At 46.0% G+C, this 24,240-nt stretch overlaps 1 protein-coding gene across 3 annotated transcripts in view; it reads left to right on the plus strand.

Annotated features, from left to right (window-relative positions):
- Positions 1 to 3,920: 3,920 nt before the first annotated feature.
- FUBP3 (far upstream element binding protein 3) overlaps positions 3,921 to 24,240 on the plus strand; it is a 49,623-nt gene continuing 29,303 nt past the window's right edge. For 2 of the 3 annotated variants that reach the window (XM_019971024.2, XM_019971025.2), the window contains exons 1-2: positions 3,921 to 4,074; positions 15,833 to 15,938. In XM_019971024.2, the coding sequence (XP_019826583.1) occupies positions 3,991 to 4,074; positions 15,833 to 15,938 (190 nt within the window). In that variant the 5' untranslated portion in view covers positions 3,921 to 3,990. Of the gene's footprint in view, positions 4,075 to 4,970; positions 5,825 to 15,832; positions 15,939 to 24,240 lie in introns of all 3 variants that reach the window. The other variant, XM_070799428.1, reaches the window with a different exon arrangement.

Here is a 24,240-nt window from a genome sequence, read left to right on the forward strand (position 1 = left end):
CACGACTGAGCGACTGATCTCTCTCTGAAACATTTTGTAATAAAAATAATAGATCAGAGATTAAGATAATATGATGGGACATTGCCAAAAGGGTCTACTCATTAATTTACAGAAATCGTTGCTCTTTGAACGTGTACTTGGGCTCAATACTGGAGACACAGGGGCAAACGTGGACATAGCGCTGCTCTCTCTGCAGTGATGGTCACGTGGAAGCATTAGTCAGATCATCAGGTGAATGAATGTATGATTTAAAATAGGTGCTTGGATTTCCAGAAAGCGGATTGAGCATTTTCTATGGGGAGTCTAACTGGCCCAAGAGGAATGGCTTAAAGATGCTGACACTGGGAGATGCCCAGTTGGACCATTCTACACTGAAGTCCACAGTCAACAATCCTCACCTATGCTCACTTAATCACCCACTCAGAAGCATGAACAGGCCACCATGTATTCCCAAACATTTGAGGAAAGTCTGCACCATGAAAGATAGGGGCCATAATGCCTACCTACTTGATTGATAGATAATCACATACATACATACAATATGAAAACAGTGACCTGTAAGCCACATGAAATGTGCAATGAGAGTAAACTTTTATTTAAAGACTATCTTTATCATCCTCAGGGAGACAGGAAAGATATCCTATCCAGGAAACAAGAACAAAATGCTACTTTTTAAAGAAAGGAATGTTGGGAAAGCACGGAAGAGCTCTTAGGAATTAAAAACGTGAAAGCATTGATGAAAAACCCTACAGAAAGACAGGAAGATCACGTTGAGAGGAGATCTCCATAAAGAAGAGCAAAAGACAAAGAGCAGGGAAACAGAAAAGACAGAGTGGGAATGGCCTATTTACATGACAGTCTCATATGCAATGAGTAACCACAGAATATGTGATTTTTTTTTAACCTCCGAGAATCTTCTTCCTACCCAATATAAGCAAAATCATTCCCATTCATTAATTTCAGAAATATTGAGAGCCAACCAAATGCCAGGCATTGTGTTAGGTATTAGGGAGAACGATGAACAAGACGATACAGTCCTGGTCTCAGCAGAAGTGTTTTATTCTAGTAAAAAAAAAAAAAAAAAAACAGATAGTAAGTACACAGTGATTTAAAAGCAACTGCAATACAAGCTAGGATGATGAAGTCTAGGGAGTTAGTAGAACATAGAACACTGACCTGACTAGGTCTGGGTCATTCTCTTTTTTGGTGCCCCCAGAAATATTGAGAGTTGTCCAAAGCTACTCAATCACTAAACGGGAAGAATGGGAACCTCACTATCTTATTTAGGCATTCTGTGGTCTTTGGAATAAACCTTGAACTGTGTCTTATATTTGGACCAATCATCCTGTTTTCATTCAAAGGGCAAGCCAGCTGGAATTTGGATGAATCAACACGGTACTCAGTCGTATCTGACTCTGCGATGCCATGGACTGTACCCCACCAGGCTCCTCTGTCCATGGAATTCTCCAAGTAATAATACTGGGATGGGTTGCCATTTCCTCCTTCAGGAGATTCCAGACCCAGGGATTGAATCTGGGTCTCCTGCATCTCCTGCACTGGCAGATGGATTCTTTACCACTGAACCACGGGAAAGAAAAGTGAAAGTGAAGTCACTCAGTCGTGTCCGACTCTTTGCGACCCCACGGAATGTAGTCTACCAGGCTCCTCTATCCATGGGATTTTCCAGGCAAGAGTACTGGAGTGGGTTACCATTTCCTTCTCCAGGGGATCTTCCCAACCCACGGATCAAACTCTGGTCTCCCGCATTGCAAGCAGATGTTTTACCATCTGAGCCATCAGGAAAGGAACCATGGGAGAAGCCCATAAATCAACGTACTCAGCTCAGAATTTTTAAAAATATTCAAAACACAAGTATCACTGATACTGGGTCAGTAGAGCTATTCACATTTGGGAAGGTTGATGCCATATCCTTAATTTTTGTAAGAATAAGAAAGTTAAAACACTAGCAAACCCAGGCTGGACCACAAATAGATGTGTTGGCCTGCCTCATAACAGCACTTAAACAGCAGTGACACAGCCAGCTATGTGATTTCCAACATTTTGGCCAAAAGTGATCATCTCCAATATTGCAATCTTGCCGAATTCTTTTATTTTACCATAACCTGTGGAGAAGGAAATGGCCACCCACTCCAGTATTCTTGCCTGGAGAAGCCCATGGACAGAGGAGCCTGCCTGCCTCCAGTTCATGGGGTCACAAAGGGTTGGATGTAACTGAACAACTAACACTACACACCATAACCTAGCAATTCATCCAACTTGGTTTTATTCAATTCAAAATAAGTTTCTAAGTACCTAGGGATACAGGGAGAGATAAGACTCAGTCTCTGCTCTAAAGGGACTCATAGTGGAATAGTGAAGTCACTAATAAAGGAAGAATTGCTCTTGGATTATTGGCCAATTATGTCTCTTACTACTTTGCAAAACCTACAGTCTCCTATTAGTTTAACAAAAAGGCTCAAGAGAAGTCACACTTGATTTTTTATCTTTATTTTCCCTTTTTTAGTGCTCATCTTCCTTCATAACTTCAGATAGTGCACACAATGGTTGACAACATGACTCTCCATTAAAATTCAATTCCTTAGCACTATAGGGCTTGGAAATATTAATCACGAGGGTCATCTTGTTAGGCCAAAGAGGGGCACCCCAGTTTGGACCTGCCACTGACAAGATGGGACTTCCCTGGTGGCTCAGATGGTAAAGAATCTGCCTGCAATGTGGGAGACCCAGGTTCGATTCTTGGGTCAGGAAGAGCCCCTGCAGAAGGGACTAACTACCCAGTGCAGTATTCTTGGGGCTTCCCTGATAGCTCAGTTGGTAAAGAATCCGCTTCCAATGCAAGAGACCCCGGTTGGATTCCTGGGTTGGGAAGATCTGCTGGAGAAAGGAAAAGGTTATCCACTCCAGTTTCTTGCCTGGAGAATCCAATGGACAGAGGAGCCTGGCAGGCTACAGTTCATGGAGTCACAAGACTCGGACACGACTTAGTGACTAAACCACCACCGCCATCACCGACAAGATGCGTGTCAAGCCCCTAAATCTTGTTTCTTTGCAGGGGGAGGACGTTTGCTCATTTGTAAAAATCCACCTCAAAAGCTCAAGATGTCCCAGTATTAAGATTCCGTCCCTCGCTTTGAAATATCCGTTATCTAGTTACTTAAGCGTTCCAAGAAGCCCTCTAGCAATACTGTTTTGACTCAGCAAGCAGTGAAGCAACGATGGTCCGGTGCTATTTCCTGTTTCCCCTGAGCCCGAGTTCGTGAAGGAATGTGTCAGAAGACACAACCGCTGGCTTCCACAGAAGCGTCCTTTCAGAGCCGTGTCGCTAAGCAATGCCAGGTGTGGCATTAGCTCATCCTACTGCAAACTGATGACGCTGCAAGAACTCGGGCCCAGGATTCTGCAAACGTGGGGCACTGACATTTTTGTGGTGCTGTTGCTTGCCCTCCAGCCACCCTCTGTGTCCTCACGGTGCCATTTCAAACCGCTTAGTCTCAATATTCCTAATCGATGGTCACTTTCTGAGAGGGACAGCCAGGGTGCCGTCTAGGGAAAGCCACGTCACTCCCCTCTGGGTTTCCAAACAGCCGACAGCCGGGCATCTCGGACCACAGACACACGCCTCAAAAAGTCTGTCACGACATCCTCGAAGGCCCTAGATGAAGTCGCGTCTGGAAATGGCCAGGGAGCGACCGGTCCCCTCAAGACCAGACGACAGGACCCGCCCCTCCACTTCCGGCCGGACCGCGGTCACGTGCCCCGACCCAGCCCCGCAGACGCGGCTCCTCTCGCGTCGGCGAGCGTCCCGGCTTCCCTTCCGCCGGAAGTGGGGCGACTTTCCCTTTCCGGCTACGGGTCCCCAAGTGGAGCGGGAGGCCGGACAGGGGAGCCGAGCGGCGGTGGCGGCGGCGGCGGCGGCGGCGGCGGCGGCGGCGGCGGCGGCGGCGGCGGCGGGCGGCGGCGGGGGCGGTAATGGCGGAGCTGGTGCAGGGGCAGAGCGCTCCGGTGGGGATGAAGGCTGAGGGCTTCGTGGACGCTCTGCACCGGGTTCGGCAGGTACGCGCGCGGCCAGCCGGCGGGAGCACGGGAGCCCGAGGCGGGGCCGGTCGGGCCTGATGGGGAGAAGGAGGGGGGTCTGTCCTGGGGGCGGGACGTAAACCTGGGCTGACGCCCCAGCTGGGCGCTTCGGCAGTTTCTTGGGACGCCTGCAGCCGGGAGGAGCCATGGGATGAGGCACCAGTGGGAGGACCAAGGCCCAGACTGTCGGGCGGGTCTCCTAGGTTCCCGCAGCTGCTGGGAAAGGGTTGACCCAGGACGCCTGGGCCCTGTCGCGCCCTCGCGCCGGGGTGGGGGCTGGACCCGCAGCGCAGCCAGCCTGGGGTTCTGAGGTTTACAGGGGTAGGGAACTGGGGGGCTCACGGAGTGAACCCGGGTCTGGGCAGAAGGGGCCTGTCTCAGGCCCAGTAGCTTCTTAAAAGTGGGGAAACAGCCTGTTTAGACTAGGAATTAGAGGGTAGTTTACTTTTGAGGGCGCTCTGGGAGAGGGAGGTTATTAAGTAGATGTGGATGGTCCATAAGACATAGACATTCCTTATGGGCAATAGTTTTTCCTCTTTCAGGGAGCATGTGATAATGGAGTCATTCCAGCAGTGAAATTTGACCATCTGACAATGTCGTGCATTTTGTCAGAGTTAAATAAACTGGTTTTTAAGAGGTTTGCAAGCTTCCCTGGAGAATGAATATGGGACCTGCCAGAAATACTCTTTGGTTTCTGGTATGATGCTTAGAACAGAACCTGTATTGTGTGTGAAACTTAGCGATAAGTTAGCTCTAACACTTAAACTTCTTTGCTGAGTGTCTCATACTCATCATCTCTTCCTATTTAATTGTAGGCATACTAACGAATTCTTTAAAAGTTGGGCTATAACTAATTACTGCTTGATTCCTAACAGAAAGCTACAGGACCCATTGTATTAGAAGAAAGTCTCAACTTGGTCGCTTGAAGATATGGTCTTTACACCTCTTTCCAGTATTCCAGGGGAGGGAACCCTACCTGTTTCCCAGATACTGACTTTTCATTTTAATACTGATGCTCCTGTAGACATTACATTGGATCCCAGAAGTTTCCAAACCTGTGGTTCAGCCTAAAATTTTATCCGATGACTTGTTACTTACTGCCTAGGCACCAAGCAATATGCTAGTGAGTATCCATCTTACTTAGACTTCAGAGCCAGCCAGTGGCTGTAATGGATGAACAGTGCCATCCAGCTCCCCTTCCACCACTCTGCTTGCCGGCGTGTTACACTGCTCTCTACAGTACAGGGTCCTGAACCTTGTTTCTCACTGGCTACTAATATGTAATGGCTTTTCACTCTGTGCTGATGTGTGACAATCACCTTGTCGGCCTCTGTATCCAGGAAGAAGTATAGTCACTACCCTAAAGAGCTCAGATCCTCAGTTTGCAGAAGGCCTATAGTTGAACATAAAATGAATTTTGAACCTTTGAGAAGACTTTCTGCTTCTCTTGAGCCAGTGGTTGAACTCGTATTCTTGGACAACCTGCTCAAGAGGGAGAGAGACCCTCTGTTTATATGCTGACCTAATGTGGATTGTTGAAGCAGTGGTGTTTACTACTAGCAGAGGAAACTTCACTGGAACTGTTCCCAGCTCTGAAATGCACCATTGACTGGAGCAGTTGTAAGCCCAATGGAGACAGTGCTGTAAGTGTATCACTTCTGAATGTTAACAGCTGGAGGTCGATACTATCTCCAAGGACTGATGGCCTTAAAAACTAAAGAAAACACAGGTTTGTGGCTAATTTTAGGTTTATTTATAGATTTGCATTGGGCACGAATGGGATGTTAGAAATCTAAAATATTGTGTGCTTACAGTAAAGCTTACCTCAAAGGGCCTCATACTATTTGGGTATCTGATGGTGGTGTTTCTACTTTGCCATTGTATACACAGCATGTTACAGAGGTGTGATCTCTGCCCCACCACCCCCACCTCCCCACCCCCCCAGTAATTGGAGATAAAAGACAGTGAATTTCTTTAAATGATTGCAAAGCTTTCCCTTCTCTCAGGTACCCTTGTAAACACCAGGGTCTGTTGGTAAAGCCCTCCTAAGTTAGTCAGGGAGCACTGAGCTGTCTGATGCTCAGTTTATCCAGAATATCACAGTAGAGTCTGAGTTGACCCTGCTTGGATTTGAACCTGTGGTTTCTCTTCAGTCTGGTATGTGGAGTCCAGCACCTAATCCACTAAGCTTCCCTCCTAGCCTCTTGAAGCCTCTTTTCATATCCTTTGGACGCTTTCCAACAAAGGGAGCCAGTTGTTGCTGTTAGTTTGCCCTGAGCCTGGCATTCCTAGATCTGAAGGGAATCTCTGAAGATGTCATATAAAATTTAAAATCTCTGCAGCAGCATGAAGTCCAGTGAGTTAATAGTGTTTGGCCAAAGGGCTCACATAGCCATTTTGTAGGAAAGTACACACACATGTAGAAAAGTGTTGCAATTCGATCCCACTGGTGAAGATCTAAAACTGCTGGATATTAAAAAAAAATCATGTCCAGTTCTCAGAAGTCATTGATTGGTTAGCAAAATGAAAGTGTGTCTTCCGCTCATTGTTTAGAGAGCACAGGGTCCAGATAAGAATGGGATGTGGACTCAAAGCCAGGTTATCCTGTACTGTGGCCCCACTGCACCTCTACCCTGACTGCTGTCTCTCAGGCTTTCAAGGGAACTTCGTGGAAATGATGGACAAATTAGATGCAAACCTGTTTTGTCTTATTTCATTTTCCTAAAAATATAAAAGCATTCCTGGAAAGCCCACTGTGATGATTCAGTAGCATCCATGTCCAGGTTCATCCATCTGCATGTTACCAGGACAGTGTCACACCACTGTGTCTTAGAGGTCCCCAGCAGCCTTCTATGAGCTGGGCCAACCGCCTGCCAGTCGTCACCCAAATAGACATTCTTTTGCCAGACTGCCAGGGCTTTTTAAGGCTTTAAGGTCCTATTTTGCCCTCAACCCAATCAGCACCTCTGCACTGCATAACTCGAAAGGGTTCTGTTCCCATACATACAGCATATGTATGGTGGCTGATGGCATTGGGCATCTGGGTGCTTCTCCTTCCAAATGATTGTGACCAAACCAGTGGAGAGTCTGTGGAAAGTAACATTTTGACCAGTTTTAAGACCTAGGACCCATTCCTTACCAGCACTTTTTCTGGGAGCTGGTGGGCGGCACGGAGCCTCAGAAGTTCCACAGTCCTCCTGGACATGCTTTCCAGTGCCACCAGTTCACACTTTGAGCCTGAGCAGTTGATGGTTCGGCCCTTGTGCTGTGGAGATACACTGCGTGTCCTTTAACAGACTGTGTGTCCATCATTTAAAGAAAAGGCCTGTGTTCATTTCCCGCTGCACACCCCTTGAGAAGGGACGCCTTTGCTCACCTCATGTGTGATGTATGCACCTCACAACAGAGTCATGGGTACTCAATGCTCAGTTGCTGTGAGTTTACTCCACTGAGACCATCTCAGGAATGCCCGCTGGTTGAGGAGCTCAAGTCATCGTTTCACAAGGAACTAACTACGATGTGTGCATTCTTTTGAACTTTCTCAGACATGTGAAGAAAAGCAGTATCTGCAGGACATCTGTGGGCTGCTCGGTATTTAGAGGTATATAGAGGACCCTACAGGGAGCAAGTTCTTGGGTAAGGGTTTTCATGATGCGACTGAGCCCCTTTGGGTCACCAGACTTCATCTTTGGTGTTGAAAAAGGGTAGATAAAGAATGCATTACACTGGATGCCTCTTAACACTGTTCTCATTTTCAGCTGAGGCTTCTTTATCTTTCTTGTAAAATCTGTCAGCCCATGTGTATCATCAAATTAATGTTTCTGTTACATGTCCCAAATTCAAATTTGCCTAGACCAGAGTTTTCAAACTGGTGGCCTGTGGACTGGAGAAGGCTCAGAGTGGTCCTGCAGGCCTGTACTGTTTGACCACAGGGGTCCACCACTTGATAACCAGAACAATTCCATGCGAAAATGGAAATTTCCAGCTCAGCCTTGGCCACACTGCTCCCATGTTCTGCAGTGAGCTGGAGCTGAGTAGCAGGAGCTCAGTAGCAGCTGCCCCTTTGGACGTGATATTGACTCTCTGGTTTGCCTGGGTTCCCACCACCTTGCTTTATGCTGCCCATTGGATTGCCTGATCAGCAGCTTTGTCCCCTCATCTTTGTCCAAATTGTAAGTCCATACTGTTACTTGAAATTTCTAATGGCGAGAACTCTGGGTGGAGAGTTAGGACATCTGAGTCTTTTGCAAATAGCTACATGACCTGGGGCCAGCTTGGCCTTTCCCAGCGTTTGATCTACAAGCTGTTCATAGGTCTTCCATGGAAAGGGCTCATGGCCAGAGAGGTCTGGGGGATACAGGGTTAAATAAAGGTGAATTGGCTTCTTCACTTCAGGACTTGTCGGAGCCCTTGTTGTTACGCTCAGTCTTGACTAACTCTTTGCAGCCCTCTGGCCTGCCAAGTTCCTCTGTCCATGGAGTTTTCCAGACTCGAATACTGGAGTGGGTTGCCATTTCTTGGAACCCTAAGTTTGCTTCTATTCATAAGGTCATACTAGGGTTTGGGATATGCATTGTAAATATGCCTAAGAAGATCTGTCACTTCTTACCCTCTTTTCATGAAACCAGATCACCTCCTGTGGATCAGACTTTAGGAAACATTAAGCTAGATAATCTCAATGGCCCCTTCAAGCTCACAAACATTCAGAGCTTCTGTCTAGCTAGATCTGAAAAAAATTTTGATGGTATTATTTTGATTCTTTTCCTTTCTAATGTGTTGTGTTGGGTGTCTATTCAAGGTTCCCCTCTCCCTAGCTTTTCTGTGCAATTCTTTCACTCTGTTAAGAATCATCCCTCTTGAAAATGTTTTGCGTTTAGAGTTCAGTTACAAGGATACTTGGGAAAGAATAGCCAATACTTTTGGAAGCATGAACTGCATTTTTATCCTAATGTCAGATGATAGCAAATCACTTGCAAGACTGAGTAGCGTTCATGGAAATTGTGATGTAATTCAGATTGCCTGCCATTATTTGAGGATCTGCTGAGTCCAGGGCCCCTTGCTGGGTGCTGGGCCATTGTAATGATTAATAAGACAAGTTTACCACTGGTTTTATCATACCAGTATCAGCTCCTCACGACAACCAAGTGAAATAGTCAAGATAAGGGTTATAATTCCCATTTTATATTTGAAAATAATAAGCCAAAGGTAGATAAAGCAGTTTTCTCAGAAGCACGCAAATAATTAACATACGCAATAGTCCTTGGACCCTGTCTTCTGCGTTCTAAGAGCGACTTGGTTCCTTTGTAGTGGTAGTTTGGTAGTTTTCAATTTCAATGAGAATTCTGCAGCAGGGTCTTAAAGCATTGAAAGCACGCTGGTGCAATTAGATGGAAAATAAGGAAGAGAGGGCTTCCCTGGTGGCTCAGAAGGTAAAGAATCCATCTGCAAAGCAGGATACCTGAGTTTGATCTCTGGGTCAGGAAGATCCCCTGGAGAAAGGAATGGCTACCCACTCCAGTATTCTTCCCTGGAGAATTCCTTGGACAGAGAAGCCTGGTGGGCTACAGTCCATAGGGTCCCAAAGAGTCAGACATGATGGAACAACTAACACTACAGGAGAAAAGTAATGGTCATGTCATCTTTAGGGCCTTTGAGGGGGGCTCCTAGCTGGAAAAGTATTTTGGCCTAGAGCCTCAGCTGGTCATCGTAGCATTTTGCCTACAGGAGGCTTCTCTATATTAAATTTAGCAAAATTTACTGAGTACTTTCTATGTGCCAAACATTTTGCTGTGTGTTAGGGAGGTTCTTTAACTTTTTTTGGAGCGTGGAACTTTACAAGACTCCTGAAAACTTTGAACTATGTCTCAGAAATATTTAAATAGTTCTGTCTTATTTCAGGAGGTTTATGAATTCTCTAAAGCTAACCCCTGGAGCTCCCAGTCAAGGGACCTTTGTCCTTGGAGTACCAGGATGATTGAGAGGTCCATGCCTCAAAGAGCTCCCTACAGTGAGGAGAGTATAATCAATAACTTCCTCCATGAGATCAAACCACTTAAAGGTAGTTTACACAGTGCTTTGCAAACAGATAATAGAGTGTTTAATTCTCACCAAATGTGGGTGGCCTGTATTGTCAGGAAAAGCTACCAAGAAGAGCTGATATCGTATTCGATTGTTTTGGTTAATGCCAGTTAATAGGGCAGGATCAGACAGGGCCCCACCTCTAATGACAACAGCAGTAGCTCCCATTCAGTGAGCTTGTTGTGGTGTGTGCCAGGCAAGGACTTTGATACAGATTCTCTCATTTGATAGTTGCGGAATACACAGGAGGTAGTGAAGTGATTATTAAGATGACTGGATTCATTCTATATGAGTTCCAATTCTGGTTCTGAAAATTACTCGGTTAATGACTTTGGACAAGTTATCTAACATCTAAGCCTCAATTTTTCTCATCTGTAAAATGGAGGTCGTGGGTGGTGGTTTATATGTATACACACATACATATAAAACCACCATATAGATATATGTATATATTTATGGAATAGCTTGGGAGGTAGAGGTGGGTAGTGACTGAAAGGAGTTTGAGACCAGCTTCGAGGGTACCAGTCATGTACTGTTTCCTGATCAGGATGCTAGTTGCACAGGCATTTTTGTATATGAAAATTCAGGTTAACAACTTGCCTATGTACTTTTCCGTGTTATTATTAATTCAATAAAGGATTAAAATAGCAAGCACTTCTCTTTCCTTACGGTGTGCCCAGCATTGTTCCGGGTGCCTTACATTGTTATCTTGGTATCCCCTTGGATACAGTTCCAGCAGATTGGCTCCAAACCCCATAGAATTGAGACTAGTAGCTACTTTCTGAGGTCACTGAGGATTAAATGAGGGCACCATCAGACACTTAGTACACAGCAAGCTTAATATACAATCTGTCTTCGTAGTAACCTAGATAGTGGTCTTGACTCTATCCACGGCTCTAGACCCTGCTCTCTGGGACTTGCTCACTCTTGGCCACTGGGTTCCACTGCTCTGGCCACATACTGTTTTCTTCCAGCTGTGGGGAGTAGAGACTTTCCATCCAGCCTGTGAATTCACCAGGGGTGAATTCTCCAGGGCAGGGCCACTCGGGGCGACTTTAGAGCAGAGGACGCAAGTTGGGTTCCTTCTCTGCAAGTGGTGGTGTGAGCTGTCACCTCTGCTTGCTGGCCCCATGAGAATCAGCAGTGACTCTTGAGTAGCACGGACACAGCGTGTGGATGACTTGCTGCGGCTCAGATGGCCTTGCCTGTTTCCCTTTAGTGTGAAGTTTTACTGAATGTGAAGTTGTGAAAAGAGACACAGCTTTCTGTTTGGATTTATAGGGTGAGCTACTCTGATGACAGAACTTAAAGATGTGCACTGGGGTTAACTAATTGCCCTGGTTCTAAGTGAACCTTCAATATTCTTTTTACTTCATATTTTAAAATCATTGTAAAATTTAGATTTGCTTAAAATGTTTTGAACATTCATCCATGCACCTCCCCAAATTGCCTTGTGCTCCTTAGAAAACAGTGGTTTAGTTCGCCCCTGCATTTTTCAGGGAGCAAGCCCACTGAAGGTGGACCACTGAAGGTCTTGCCCAAGGTCGTACACTGGAAGGCCAGCTGGAAAGGCCGGATCATGACTGACCGCCGGTCCAGTGCTCCCCTTCGCGTCTCCACATTTCCACTAGCGGCTGGCAGTGGAGGTTAAGTGTCATGGCATTGATTTATAAATATTTCATCTATTATGGTGCTTAAAATAGCACAGGTAGTGAGGTAACCCACTCTTGCCGCCTTCCCTCCAGAAGGGAGGAAAGTGAATCAAGTAGCAGAAAATCAGTACCAGCGTTCCCTCAAGGTCGTGCTTTCAGATAAGCGTTGGCATGGCCTTGTTCTTGGAATATCCTGGCTTCTGTGGCTCTTTTCTGACCTACACCATTATTAACTGAAGATGTACCTTGCTTCCCTTAAGCAGCTGCTGTTCAGGATGGTCAGTTACAGGCATGACGAATTGCTGGAGTTCTGTGTACTGGAGCCCATTAGGCTTTAAGTCCTCGGGGAGTGACTCTGGTTAAGAAAGCATTAGGTGGAAGTAAGAGGGATAGTTAGCCTAGTGCTGTGATTAGTAGCATGGACTCGAGTCAGGCAGCCTGTGCTTCAGCAATGTTTCTGCCACTTAGAAGATGTGTGACTCTGGGCAGGTCACTCAGCTTCTTTTGAGCTTCGCTTTTCCTTGTCTTGAAATGGAAATAATACTGCTAACCTCCTAAAGAATCATCGTGAGAGAAAATGAGATGGCATCTTTAAACTGCTCTTGGAGTGCCTGGACATAGTAAGCACTCATAACACTTAAACTCTTACTATTTTAGAAGGCATTTAAAATCACTTCTTAGAACAAGGTTGCATTTGTTTGAATAAAGGAATACATTGTTTCTTTATTGCTGTAAAGAGATATTACAGATTATTGCAAAATATTACATTATAAATATAAAAATTACAAAGTGTATTGTAATATACAATGTAATATCAATGTAAACTATGAAATAATTGTGTATTATAATGTTCAAATACTTCTAACGTTTGTTTAGCCAGGGTTCAAGTGCAGTTATTGACTTCAGGGCTACAACTCTTAACCATTATCCTGTACTACTTTTCTCTTAGTGAAAATTTCCCAAATTTATAGCTGCCCGAAGCAAACATGATTTAAAAACAAATCTGAAATTCTCAGTCATGTTTTAGGAGGCTTGTTGACTTAATCAAAGGTAGGAGCAGAAAAGCTACTGTAACGTAATGATTTAATATCTCAGCTTTGGCAGAAAGTGACATTCTGGCAATATGTGAAACATAGTATATAAATTATAAGGAAGGCCAAGGACTCAGGAATAACATCTTGGCTACTTTGGAAGGAAGGAAGAAGCTCTGGGAGCCAAGAGGCATCAGCAGAAGAGGGTAGAAAGGGACTTCCTGGTGCTGGAGTGGTTTAGATTTTGCCTTCCAGTGCCAGGGTTACCAGTTCGATCCCTGGCTGGGGAACTAAGATCCCACTTGCCTCGTGGCCAAAAAACCAAAACATGAAACAGAAGCAATATTGAAAGAAATTCAGAAAAGACTTGAAAAATGGTCCACATTAAAAAAAAAAAATGGATAGAGTGTGCCAAATATGTAGAGCTTATCCTCTCTTTGAGAGTGATTCGGCATGCATGCTGTTGAGGGACTCCACTGATACTCACACCCTTTTCCCCTGTGTTTCGGGGTCCTCCTCACTGTCTCTTGCCAATATTTTGGTCTGTCTTTAAACCAATAATCTTGGAAAGCCCCGCATCGGCCATGTACCTGCTCAGTCCATTGTGGCAAATGAAAGGGTCTCCATGGGGGCATAAACTGCTGCAGTATTCTCGCCTTTTAATCACTTGCTTTCCCAGCTGAGTCCTTAAAGATAATTTTTGCATCTTAAGTAGCCAACTTTCCACTAGCTTATCCAAAACAAATATGGAGAGCAAGATTGTGAGTTGGTGGTAAAATGCTGTTAGGCAAGATTTATACAGTATTTTGTTTTAGAGCAAATGGCCACTTGCCTTGAAGTTTGAATATAGGAGATGAGGTTTCTATCAGCAGTCTCTCTTAACTTTGAGTGTTTAACTTAAAATAATACTTTAAAACAAGCACCTATCCAGGCTACCATCATCTGTAGCCTCGACAGGGCAAACTCTTTTTTGTTTTTTAAGTCCAGATATTAAATTATATACATGTATATGCTCTGCACAGCATATGATCTCTGTGAAATGGGTGTGGCTGTGTTCTAATGAATCTTTATTTACCAGGATAGGTAGTTCATCAGCTATGGCTTGCTGACTTCTGGCCTAGAATAATTCCTAAATGGCCTTGCTACTTTTGTCCCCTTTGAATCTATTTTCTTTGTCCAAGGGAATCTTTTAAAATCATAAATTAGCAAGTTACTTCTTTTACTAAGTCTTGTAGTTGCCTCCCATCACCCTTTATATAAAACCCAAGCCCCGGATTTCTCTGACAGTCCATTGGTTAGGACTCCACGCTTCCACTCCTTGGGGCACAGGTTCAATCACTGGTCAGGGAACTAAGATCTTGCAACCCAAGGGGGTGCAGCATTAATTAATAAATTAATTCTCTATATATACATATAATTCAAGCCCCTTCCAATGACCTCTAAAGCCCTACATGAACTGGCCACTGCCCACCTCTTGGAATACATCTGGTTCCTTCTATTCTAGTGACATCAATCTCTCTTTCAGGCACACACCTGCCAAGCTTGCTCTAGCCTCAGGGTCTTGGAACAAGCTATTTCCTCTGCCTGTAATGCTCTTCCTCATCATGCAGGTCTCAGATGCCAGCTGCCTTCCCTGGTCACCCCATTTAAAGCAGCACCTCCTGAAGGCTCTGTGTGTCCTTGCCTTTCAGTTAGTATTGTGTATCAGCAGCTGGAACGATCAGCTTATTGATTAGCTTGTGTACCTGTGACTCCCCCCTGACTCTTCACCACTGAGCCTGGGACATAGTAGGCCCTCAGCTCTTTGTTGGGTGAGTTGCCTTGTCTTACAGCTCTGATATTTGCGAAGTGCTTTCTCATGTGCAAAGCTCATTTGTGTTCAGAGTATGTTGTTATCTTTCCAGAAACTACAAAGCAGATGGTGTTATACCTGGAAGGTCTTAGGCAGAGAGGAAAAGTACTTGCCCGACATCACAGAACTAGTAAATGAAAGGATGAGACCTGATCCAGGGTACCTAACATTAAATTCTGCCTTAGGTTTGCAGTATCGTGACTGTCTTTGGTTGTTTATTTGTCTAAAGTACTTTATGTTGGTTCCGGAAGCTCTCAGACTTCTGGGCACATTTGGACAACCTCAGGAAAACTACCTCTGAAAGGCTCTGCTCTGGGACATCTGTGCTGGCTGTCCCTTAATCCACCCTGGCTTGTTAGGCTTAACTGAGGGACTAACATCAAGAGCAGTTGCAAACATTCCATTGATTGAATCAGAGTTAATTTATGTGACCATGACATTTATTCCCTAATTCCTAGTAGATACATGTAGGAAGCTGTCCACAGCATCTGTTTCTGGTGGAAGTTTAATAGCTGTGTTCTGTTCTTTAACTGACAGGTAAATATTAAAAGTTAAGTAGCACTCACAGGTTATCTTGATTTCTCCAGTGCAGGAATCCTTCCAAACTAGTCTGGACAGATGGTCACCCCCCTGCTGTTTGGACTTCCAGTGAAGAGCAGCTTGTTTTATGTTTCCATGTATTCCATCATCAGTTTATAGGGGTTGAAGTTTTAAGATGACAAACATTTCTAAAGAGCTGTCAGATTTGAACAAATTCATGGCCTTTTAAATATTGCTTGGGAATTTGCTCCTTAAGGAAACCCTGTGTTAAAATATTTTGAACAAAGTTCTTCATATTGTTGGCCTGCTTTTTTCCTTAAAATGTGGTATAGCTGTATTTTTTTAAGTGATGACTTAAAAATTTGCTTGTGGAAGACACGTTTTTGGAAGTATCATTTCAAAAGACACCTTATTACTAAGACTAAAAGAAAATTCAGGAGTGCAAAGTCCTTGTCCTGTAATGTTGTTTTAATTAATCTCCTTCGGGTGGAGAAATGGGGTAAAGCCCTTTAAAGAAGACTGTCTTCCTCCCTTGATGGAGCCATGACTTGTTACTGAGTATTTAAATCTGGTTCTCTCTGTAGATTGCTGCTAAAATTGACTCAATCCCTCACTTGAATAACTCCACACCTCTGGTGGACCCCTCAGTGTACGGCTACGGAGTGCAGAAGCGGCCCTTGGATGATGGAGGTAAGTTGCCGTAAACGCCCTGGCCTTTCAGGTGGTGGTGAGCCTGCCGCTTCAGTTGAAAGCTGTGTCAGCCATTTCCTTAACAGCTTTCTCCAGCGTCACTCTAAAGTAGAGTGGTTGAGGGGAAATATTTAAGATGATTTTCTCAGCAATTCTGCAGCATTTGAGTTCTTATTTGCCTTGATAATACAGGAAATCTTTTCAGCTGGGCGAGAGGGTAAAAGACAGTCTTAAAGCATCAGCTTGGAAGTAATTTGACTGCTTGGAGTTTTGCTTGATTTAGCCTCTGTTATTCTAGTGCATATGTAGGAATTGAAGTTCCCACTTTTCTCCAAAGAAAAACTGAGATTGGGGCATGGCTCTGAGGAAGCTATGACTACATACTGACCTTAAAGAAAGGAAAGAGGAGTCATGACCTTCCTTCAGTCTCTCTGCTGGGTTTGTTTGTTTGTTTTTCTTCTTCTTCAGCACTCCCCTTTATAACAGGCTCTTGCTAGCAGCATCCATTTCCCTTTCATTCATTCCTTTGTTTATTTCACTGGTTTGTTTATATACCCTACTCATCCCCAGAAGGATGTGAGACACTCAGAAGTGCGTATTACCAGCACTTTGGCTAAGAGACTCAGATGGGTTTCTGCAGAGCACATGGACTTCCTTTATCATGTTTCATCTCCCGCAAAGTAGGACTTGAAGGGACCCTGTAATATGCCAGTTTACGTGTGAATGTGCACGCAGTGGCTGGGCCAGTTCTGCTCTCCCTGTCCTCAGTCTGCACGTGTGCCAACTGTGTCGGGATGTTCATATTTCTGTGATACAGCATTAAATGAAAAAAATCAAGGTCTGCTGCTGCTGCTAAGTCACTTCAGTTGTGTCCGACTCTGTGGGACCCCACAGACGGCAGCCCACCAGGCTTCCCCATCCCTGGGATTCTCTAGGCAAGAACACTGGAGTGGGTTGCCATTTCCTTCTCCAATGCATGAAAGTGAAAGTGAAGTCGCTCAGTCGTGTCCGACTCTTCGCGACCCCTGGCACCCACCAGGCTCCTCAGTCCGTGGGATTCTCCAGGCAAGAGTACTGGAGTGGGGTGCCAGCAGTATATATTGTGTAATCTTCTTTTCTTAAAAAAGTGCATGTTTTATGTTCTCGGAAAAAACATGTAATGTGGCATGACTGATTGCTCTGGTCTCTGAGGATTCTAAAAGAGCTCGGCCATGGGTTTTATAAGCAGAGTAATTGTATAGACTCTCACAGTGCAGATTTTAAGGGCACAACACTCAATTTGGGTATCGAAATTCTTGTCTATTTAAGAAAATTATCAGTATTTATGATCACACACACAAACTCTTCCCCAAGGCCACTGGAACTAAGGTGACCATTTACACTGCTCCTCTGAAACAGTACACTGTGGTCGTCTTACGTTTGATTGGTATCAGTGATATCTTAGGCTAAATATGAGTGACTTCATTGTCTGCATTTTTGCCTTAGCAGAAAGCTGTCATGCAAAGTAACCTTTTCTACCTTTTCGGGGCAATCATGTTTCAGTTTCCCTTACAGGACATCAGTGTAAAAATAACACGAAGTATACAACTCTGAGCATATGTATCGTTAATGGACAGTGTCTCTCAGGCCACCGTTTCTAGAAATGGAGATCAGTGCATTCCACAACTCTCAGCCTTGTTTTCACCTACTGCATGGTGTTCAAGTGTAGAACTTGTGCTTACAGAGAATAGTATGGCTATGTCCTTTGCCTGATGAGGGCCTAAAAATTGGCAAATGGAACCTTTAGCATCTTGCAGACTTTTTTTCTCCCAGTAAGAGATAAAGGTTCAGTCCTTGGATTAGGAAGATCCCCTGGAGTAGGAAATGGCAACCCAGTATTGCCAGTATTCTCCAGTATTCTTCACTGGAGAATCCCATGGACAGGAGCCTGGTAGGCTACAGTCCATAGGGTTGCAAAGTCGGACACGATTGAGCAACTGAGCATGCATGCATGCAATCCTTTGCACACCCTTTTGGAAGAATGTAGCTAGTAAGTCACCAGCAAGTCCAGACTCTCATTTGAAACTCCAGTCCATTATTATATGTATATCGTCACCTCTTTTTTGAGAACCATAATTTTTTGCATGTCTGCCTTTGGGGGACTCAGTTCTTATGATCAGAGAATGAATGCAGTTTCTCTCCTCCTCCAAAATGTTAAGTCTACTTTTAGTAGGAAAGAACTGAGACAGTACCTTTTCACCTGGGCCTGGGTTCTCCCTCATCCACAGGCCTGTGTCTCTTACCACAACAACGCACTGTATTTTGAACTACAAGAGATTTCCCTCAGCACTGCAATTTGATAAAATTAATCCTCTCTTCTGTTTAGATAGCAGAATTTTTTTTTTCCCCAAGTTGGTCTCTGTGTAGAATTTGAGATGTGCTGAGGACAGAAATGGTATGGACCTAACAGAAGCAGAAGATATTAAGAAGAGATGGCAAGAATACACAGAAGAACTGTACAAAAAAGATCTTCACGACCCAGATAATCACGATGGTGTGATCACTGACCTAGAGCCAGACATCCTGGAATGTGAAGTCAAGTGGGCCTTAGAAAGCATCACTACAAACAAAGCTAGTGGAGGTGATGGAATTCCAGTTGAGCTATTTCAAATCCTGAAAGATGATTCTGTGAAAGTACTGCACTCAATATGCCAGCAAATATGGAAAACTCAGCAGTGGCCACAGGACTGGAAAAGGTCAGTTTTCATTCCAGTCCCAAAGAAAGGCAATACCAAAGAATGCTCAAACTACCGCACAATTGCACTCATCTCACACGCTAGTAAAGTAATGCTCAAAATTCTCCAAGCCAGGCTTCAGCAATATGTGAACCGTGAACTTCCTGATGTTCAAGCTGGTTTTAGAAAAGGCAGAGGAACCAGAGATCAAATTGCCAACATCTGTTGGATCATGGAAAAAGCAAGAGAGTTCCAGAAAAACATCTATTTCTGCTTTATTGACTATGCCAAAGCCTTTGACTGTGTGGATTACAATAAACTGTGGAAAATTCTGCAAGAGATGGAAATACCAGACCACCTGATCTACCTTTTGAGAAATTTGTATGCAGGTCAGGAAGCAACAGTTAGAACTGGACATGGAACAACAGACTGGTTCCAAATAGGAAAAAGGTACGTCAAGGCTGTATATTGTCACCCTGTTTATTTAACTTATATGCGGAGTACATCATGAGAAACGCTGGACTGGAAGAAACACAAGCCAGAATCAAGATTGCCGGGAGAAATATCAATCACCTCAGATATGCAGATGACACCACCCTTATGGCAGAAAGTGAAGAGGAACTCAAAAGCCTCTTGATGAAAGTGAAAGCGAAGAGTGAAAAAGTTGGCTTAAAGCTCAACATTCAGAAAACGAAGATCATGGCATCCGGTCCCATCACTTCATGGGAAATAGATGGGGAAACAGTGGAAACAGTGTCAGACTTTATTTTTCTGGGCTCCAAAATCACTGCAGATGGTGACCGCAGCCATGAAATTAAAAGACGCTTACTCCTTGGAATGAAAGTTATGACCAACCTAGATAGCATATTCAAAAGCAGAGACATTCCTTTGCCAACAAAGGTTCGTCTAGTCAAGGCTATGGTTTTTCCTGTGGTCATGCATGGATGTGAAAGTTGGACTGTGAAGAAGGCTGAGCGCCGAAGAATTGATGTTTCTGAACTGTGGTGTTGGAGAAGACTCTTGAGAGTCCCTTGGACTGCAAGGAGATCCAAGCAGTCCATTCTGAAGGAGATCAGCCCTGGGATTTCTTTGGAAGGAATGATGCTGAGGCTGAAACTCCTCACGCCTCATGCGAAGAGCTGACGCATTGGAAAAGACTCTGATGCTGGGAGGGATTGGGGGCAGGAGGCGAAGGGGACGACAGAGGATGAGATGGCTGGATGGCATCACTGACTCGATGGACGTGAGTCTGGGTGAACTCCGGGAGTTGGTGATGGACAGGGAGGCCTGGCGTGCTGCGATTGATGGGGTCGCAAAGAGTCGGGCACGACTGGGCAACTGATCTGCTCTGCTCTGAGGCGCTGAGGGAGAGCTGGCATCTGGGTCCTGCCCCAGGCTGTTGTCAGTTCTCCCCTGACAGGGCTGAGGTCACTGGGCCAGTTCTGTCCTCGTGAATAAATATGTGGATAAATAGAGCCCATCATGGAAAGAGATGCTCATGTTTATCAGACAGCGTTCTAAGGATCACAGTCTCACTATTTGTGAGGTAAAAGCTTAGAAAAGCAGAGACGACCAACAGGCAGGAATCCTGGCACTTTTTTCTTAGCCATAAAGATTTCCCGGGACTTTGCAGTTTTTTTGTTTGTTTGGTTTGGCTCGGAAATTTTTTGACAGAAGTTCAGCAGATCGCTTCAGCAGTGTGAACTTGCTAACTTTCCTGTGGAGCCGGGTTCTTTGACCTTTAGGAGGTTAAAGTGCAGTCCCCTAGAGGTTTTTTGGAGGTGTTACTTGGGTCTGTTTAAAAGTACTGCAACTCATAAGTCAACCAGAAAGAACTTGAGCTTAGGGCTAATTCGGGACTCTGGGATATGCAAGCTCATGTATGAACGGGAAGATTTTCAACAGTGCTAGGCAGTGAAACAGAAAGAAAGATTTGTTCCTGATGCGGAAAGCAATCTGGGGTCCTTGTGTTCCAAGGCAGTTTGGAGGTGTCCGTCAGACTGCCGGTTTAGGAGCCACTTGGAACCCAAGAGCTTCAAGCCCAGCTTCCAGGGCTGGCCTCGGTCCGTGGCCTGGGAAGCGCAGCACTCTGCTGTCCTCCAGCTTCAGGTCAGGTCCTTTAAACTCTGAACATCTTCTGTCGTGGCACCCACGCTTTCTCACGGTCTTTGAGGTGTGCCTACCGATTCGGGAAGGGCCCCGCAGGTCTCCATGTGACAGCGTTCCCATCTAGTACTTTCTTCAGGCTTCCGTTGGACTCACAGAACCAGTTCCATCTCTGGTCTAAGAGTCGTGGCCGCTTCCGATAACTGGGGGCCCAGCCCTCCCAAACGTGACCACCACCTCCTGCCCTCTAGGCTGGCTCCCCCATTCTGTGCTCTGGCCGCCTCCTCACAGGTCTTCTCTTTGCCTAGCTGACTCCTCAGTCTTGGAGCGGCCGTGGCTTCCTCCTAGAGTCCTGTCTTCCTCCTCTTCTATGATTCTGTCCAGTGTCCCACTCCGGCGCCGCCTCACCTCTTTGGTTCCCCCAGCCCTCCTGGTCACCCCACCCCATTCTCACACACCTGCCTCGGGAGGGGGTCAGAGACAGCGCTCCGCCCTCACCTTCGCCCTCAACTTTGACAGCAGGTCGCCTGTCCTCTTCCTGGGGCTCGTCCCGTATGCATTCTTTAGGAGGCAGAGACTGTCACCTCCTGGCTCCTTCCAGATTCCGCTTGCCATGGTCAGAGAGATGGTTTCTTGATTTCCCTGCCTCGCTCCTGCAGTGAGTAAACGCTCCATGTCCAAGTTCTCCCTCTGCGCATCCTGTGATGAGCATGTAGGAAATTTTGTGAAGAGTAAGCTCCAAATTTAAGAGAAGAGAACTAGGTAAGTGATTTAGAAGTGCAGATTTCAGTTTAATCTACATCAGAAGTTGGCAAACTTTTTCTCAGGTTTGTAGGCCATAGGGTCTCTGCACCACTCACTGAGCTCTGCCATTGGCACTCGGAAGCACTTGGACCGCTCCTAAACAAGTGAGCGGGACCGTGTCCCCTAACTGGTTGTTTACAAGAACGGGAAGCCGGCCCTCCTCCGGCCAGCCTTGTCGAATAATTAACTCCAACACTTGCTTAATCCTCAGTTAGGAAGGGGTGCGGGGGATCCCCCTCCCTAGTTTCCTTAAACCTCCCTGTCTCAGATTCCCCTATCCGACTCCTGACTGCCAGAGAAAGCAGGTGATTGCTGGCATTTCTGTGGAGCTGTCGACAGATGGACGAGACACCCCTCCCACTGTCTCCTCCGTGTTTCCAGGGGCAACGAGAGCATCTTACCCAGGTTTTTACCCTGGGAGAGATTTAGGTCCTCACGTCCCTGTGAGCTTTTTAGTTGAATCAAAAAGACCACACTGTCCCTGTCTCTTCTGTGAAGAGTGGCACCAGAATTAGAACCTGGGGTAAGTAAAGAGCTGTTCCTGCCATTGCAAGGGGCGGGGCTGGGGGGGGTGTCACACTAGAGATTTTGAAAATATGCCTTTGGTAGGTAAACCTCTGGTACTTTTGTAAGACCATTTTAGATTCACCACCATTTCTGTTCCTCGTGTGGTATGAAGGAAGGAGAGTTTTTAGGTGCGCTGCCAAATGAATCATTTACGGGAAGATTGGAAGGGGTGTGTGTGTGTGTGGTCCTTTCCAAGTTTCATTTCAGCACTGGTGGCATAAGGCAAGGAGAAGGAGGAAAAAACAGTGAGGAGGAAAGATTGTTTGAGGTCCCAGGCTTTTCAGAGAGAGAAGAGGGCTGAGAGGTGCCTGTGCTTGGGAGTGGTGAGGGCCGGTTCTTGCAGCCGCCTGGCTGGTGTGTCTAGACCCCTGCCCCTTCTCCTCAGGGTGGAGCCGTCTACTTTGCACAGACAGGAACATGTACCTCGGAGCTGCTGCTATTTTCCCCACGTCAGGGGGGTCATAGTGGATGCTGCAGGTGTGAAGAGCGGAGACTAAAACTTGGTTCCTAAGAGTCGCAGGGGAAGAAATCAGGGGTGTTAAGTAGTAGTCTTCAGGCCGAGGTGTGTGACGTCTGCCCGGGGTGGACGGGCTCACGGATCCTCCTCCAGCTCCTGCGCCTCTGTGCACCCTCTGCCCTTAAATGGATGGGTCTCTGAGAATCGTGTCTGCTGGGGACTCCACGTGGGACCTTCCCCTTTCCACACCCTTTCTAACAGCACCCTTCTTTACTTTGTGGTGGCTCATCACCAGGAGAGGCAAAGTCCTCAGACACCTCAAAAGGGGTGAGTCTGTGGGCCTTCCCTGGCGGTCCAGTGTTTAAGAATCCACCTGCCAGTGCAAGGGACGTGGATTCCATGTTTCCATCAGAACTAGTCATTGCACACTTACTAAAACGTGTGTAACTGTGTTAATAAAAAAGTTTATTAAATACGTATCCCAAATACGTATACACATATGGTCCCTTCTGTTTTCTATTTCATTTTGTAATAAAGTTGGTTGTGCCCCCTAAACTGGTTTCATTACTACTGGACGAAATGGAAATAAGCCAGAGTGCTGTAAATAAGCATCGCACACTTATTTTTCCTCTTAATTTTTCTCCAGAGAGCCCTGGCGGGGCACTGGCTCTGGGGAGGGGCGCAGGCGCACGCCTCACACCTCTGTGCCCTGGAGACGAGGGTAGCGGCCGCTCGTCGTGCGCCGTCTGCTGTCCTCACCAGACTCTCAGCTGGTGTGTTTGTGGCTGTGTGGGCCTTCGTTGTTGTGCTCGGGCTGTCTGGCTGCAGAGAGCAGGGGCTCGTCTCCAGTGGCCGTGCCCGCGCGTCCCGTTGTGGTGGCGTTTCTTGTGGCTCGCGGGCTCTAGAGCTCGGGCTCAGTAGTCCTGGCACACAGGCTTGGTTGCCCCAAGGCACGTGAAATCTTCCTGGATCAGGGATCAAACCTATGTCAGCCGCATTAGCAGGCAGATTCTTAACCGCTGAACCACCAGGGAAGGTGGAACTCGAAACTTCTTGAAGGCAAATATGACCTTGCTCACCATTTTGTGCCCAGGACCCAGTGTGGCACCCAATACCCGAAAGGTGGTACAGGGGTCACCTGGGCATAGGCATTCACTCACCTGTGCCCTTTGCTGAGGCACCTCCATCAGTCAGATGAGACTGGTGGTAACAGCCTCTGCCTCCCAGGGCACTTGTAGGACTGAATGGGCTTGTATCCGTGAGGCACCTAGAGAAGCACCCTCGGAGACTAGTGCTGGGCCTTTCCCATCACGGGGCATATTCAGCTGCAGCTGAGAGTGATATTTATTATTGAGATAAACTGGATGTACACTCACTTTTAAAAAAAATACTAATTTGCCAAATTAGTAGCAGGTTACTTGCCTAGGGACTCCCAGCTGAATTTAGCCTGTCAGTGTGTTGTGGGCCCTGGGGCATGAGCTGCTGCATTAGAACACAGGAAGCCTTTGTGTTGTCCTTGGGAGAAGAGCTTTTTCAAGCTGCTTTGAAAACTGCAGAAGTGGCCGCAGCTAACTGCTGCTGTGGCTGACACTGGTCAGAGTTGCGGAGTCGGGAATCCAAGCCCGGGCGCAGGATTGCATTCTGAGGCTGAAGA

Source organism: Bos indicus, chromosome 11 (genome assembly GCF_029378745.1).
Source record: "Bos indicus isolate NIAB-ARS_2022 breed Sahiwal x Tharparkar chromosome 11, NIAB-ARS_B.indTharparkar_mat_pri_1.0, whole genome shotgun sequence".
NCBI lineage: Eukaryota > Metazoa > Chordata > Mammalia > Artiodactyla > Bovidae > Bos > Bos indicus.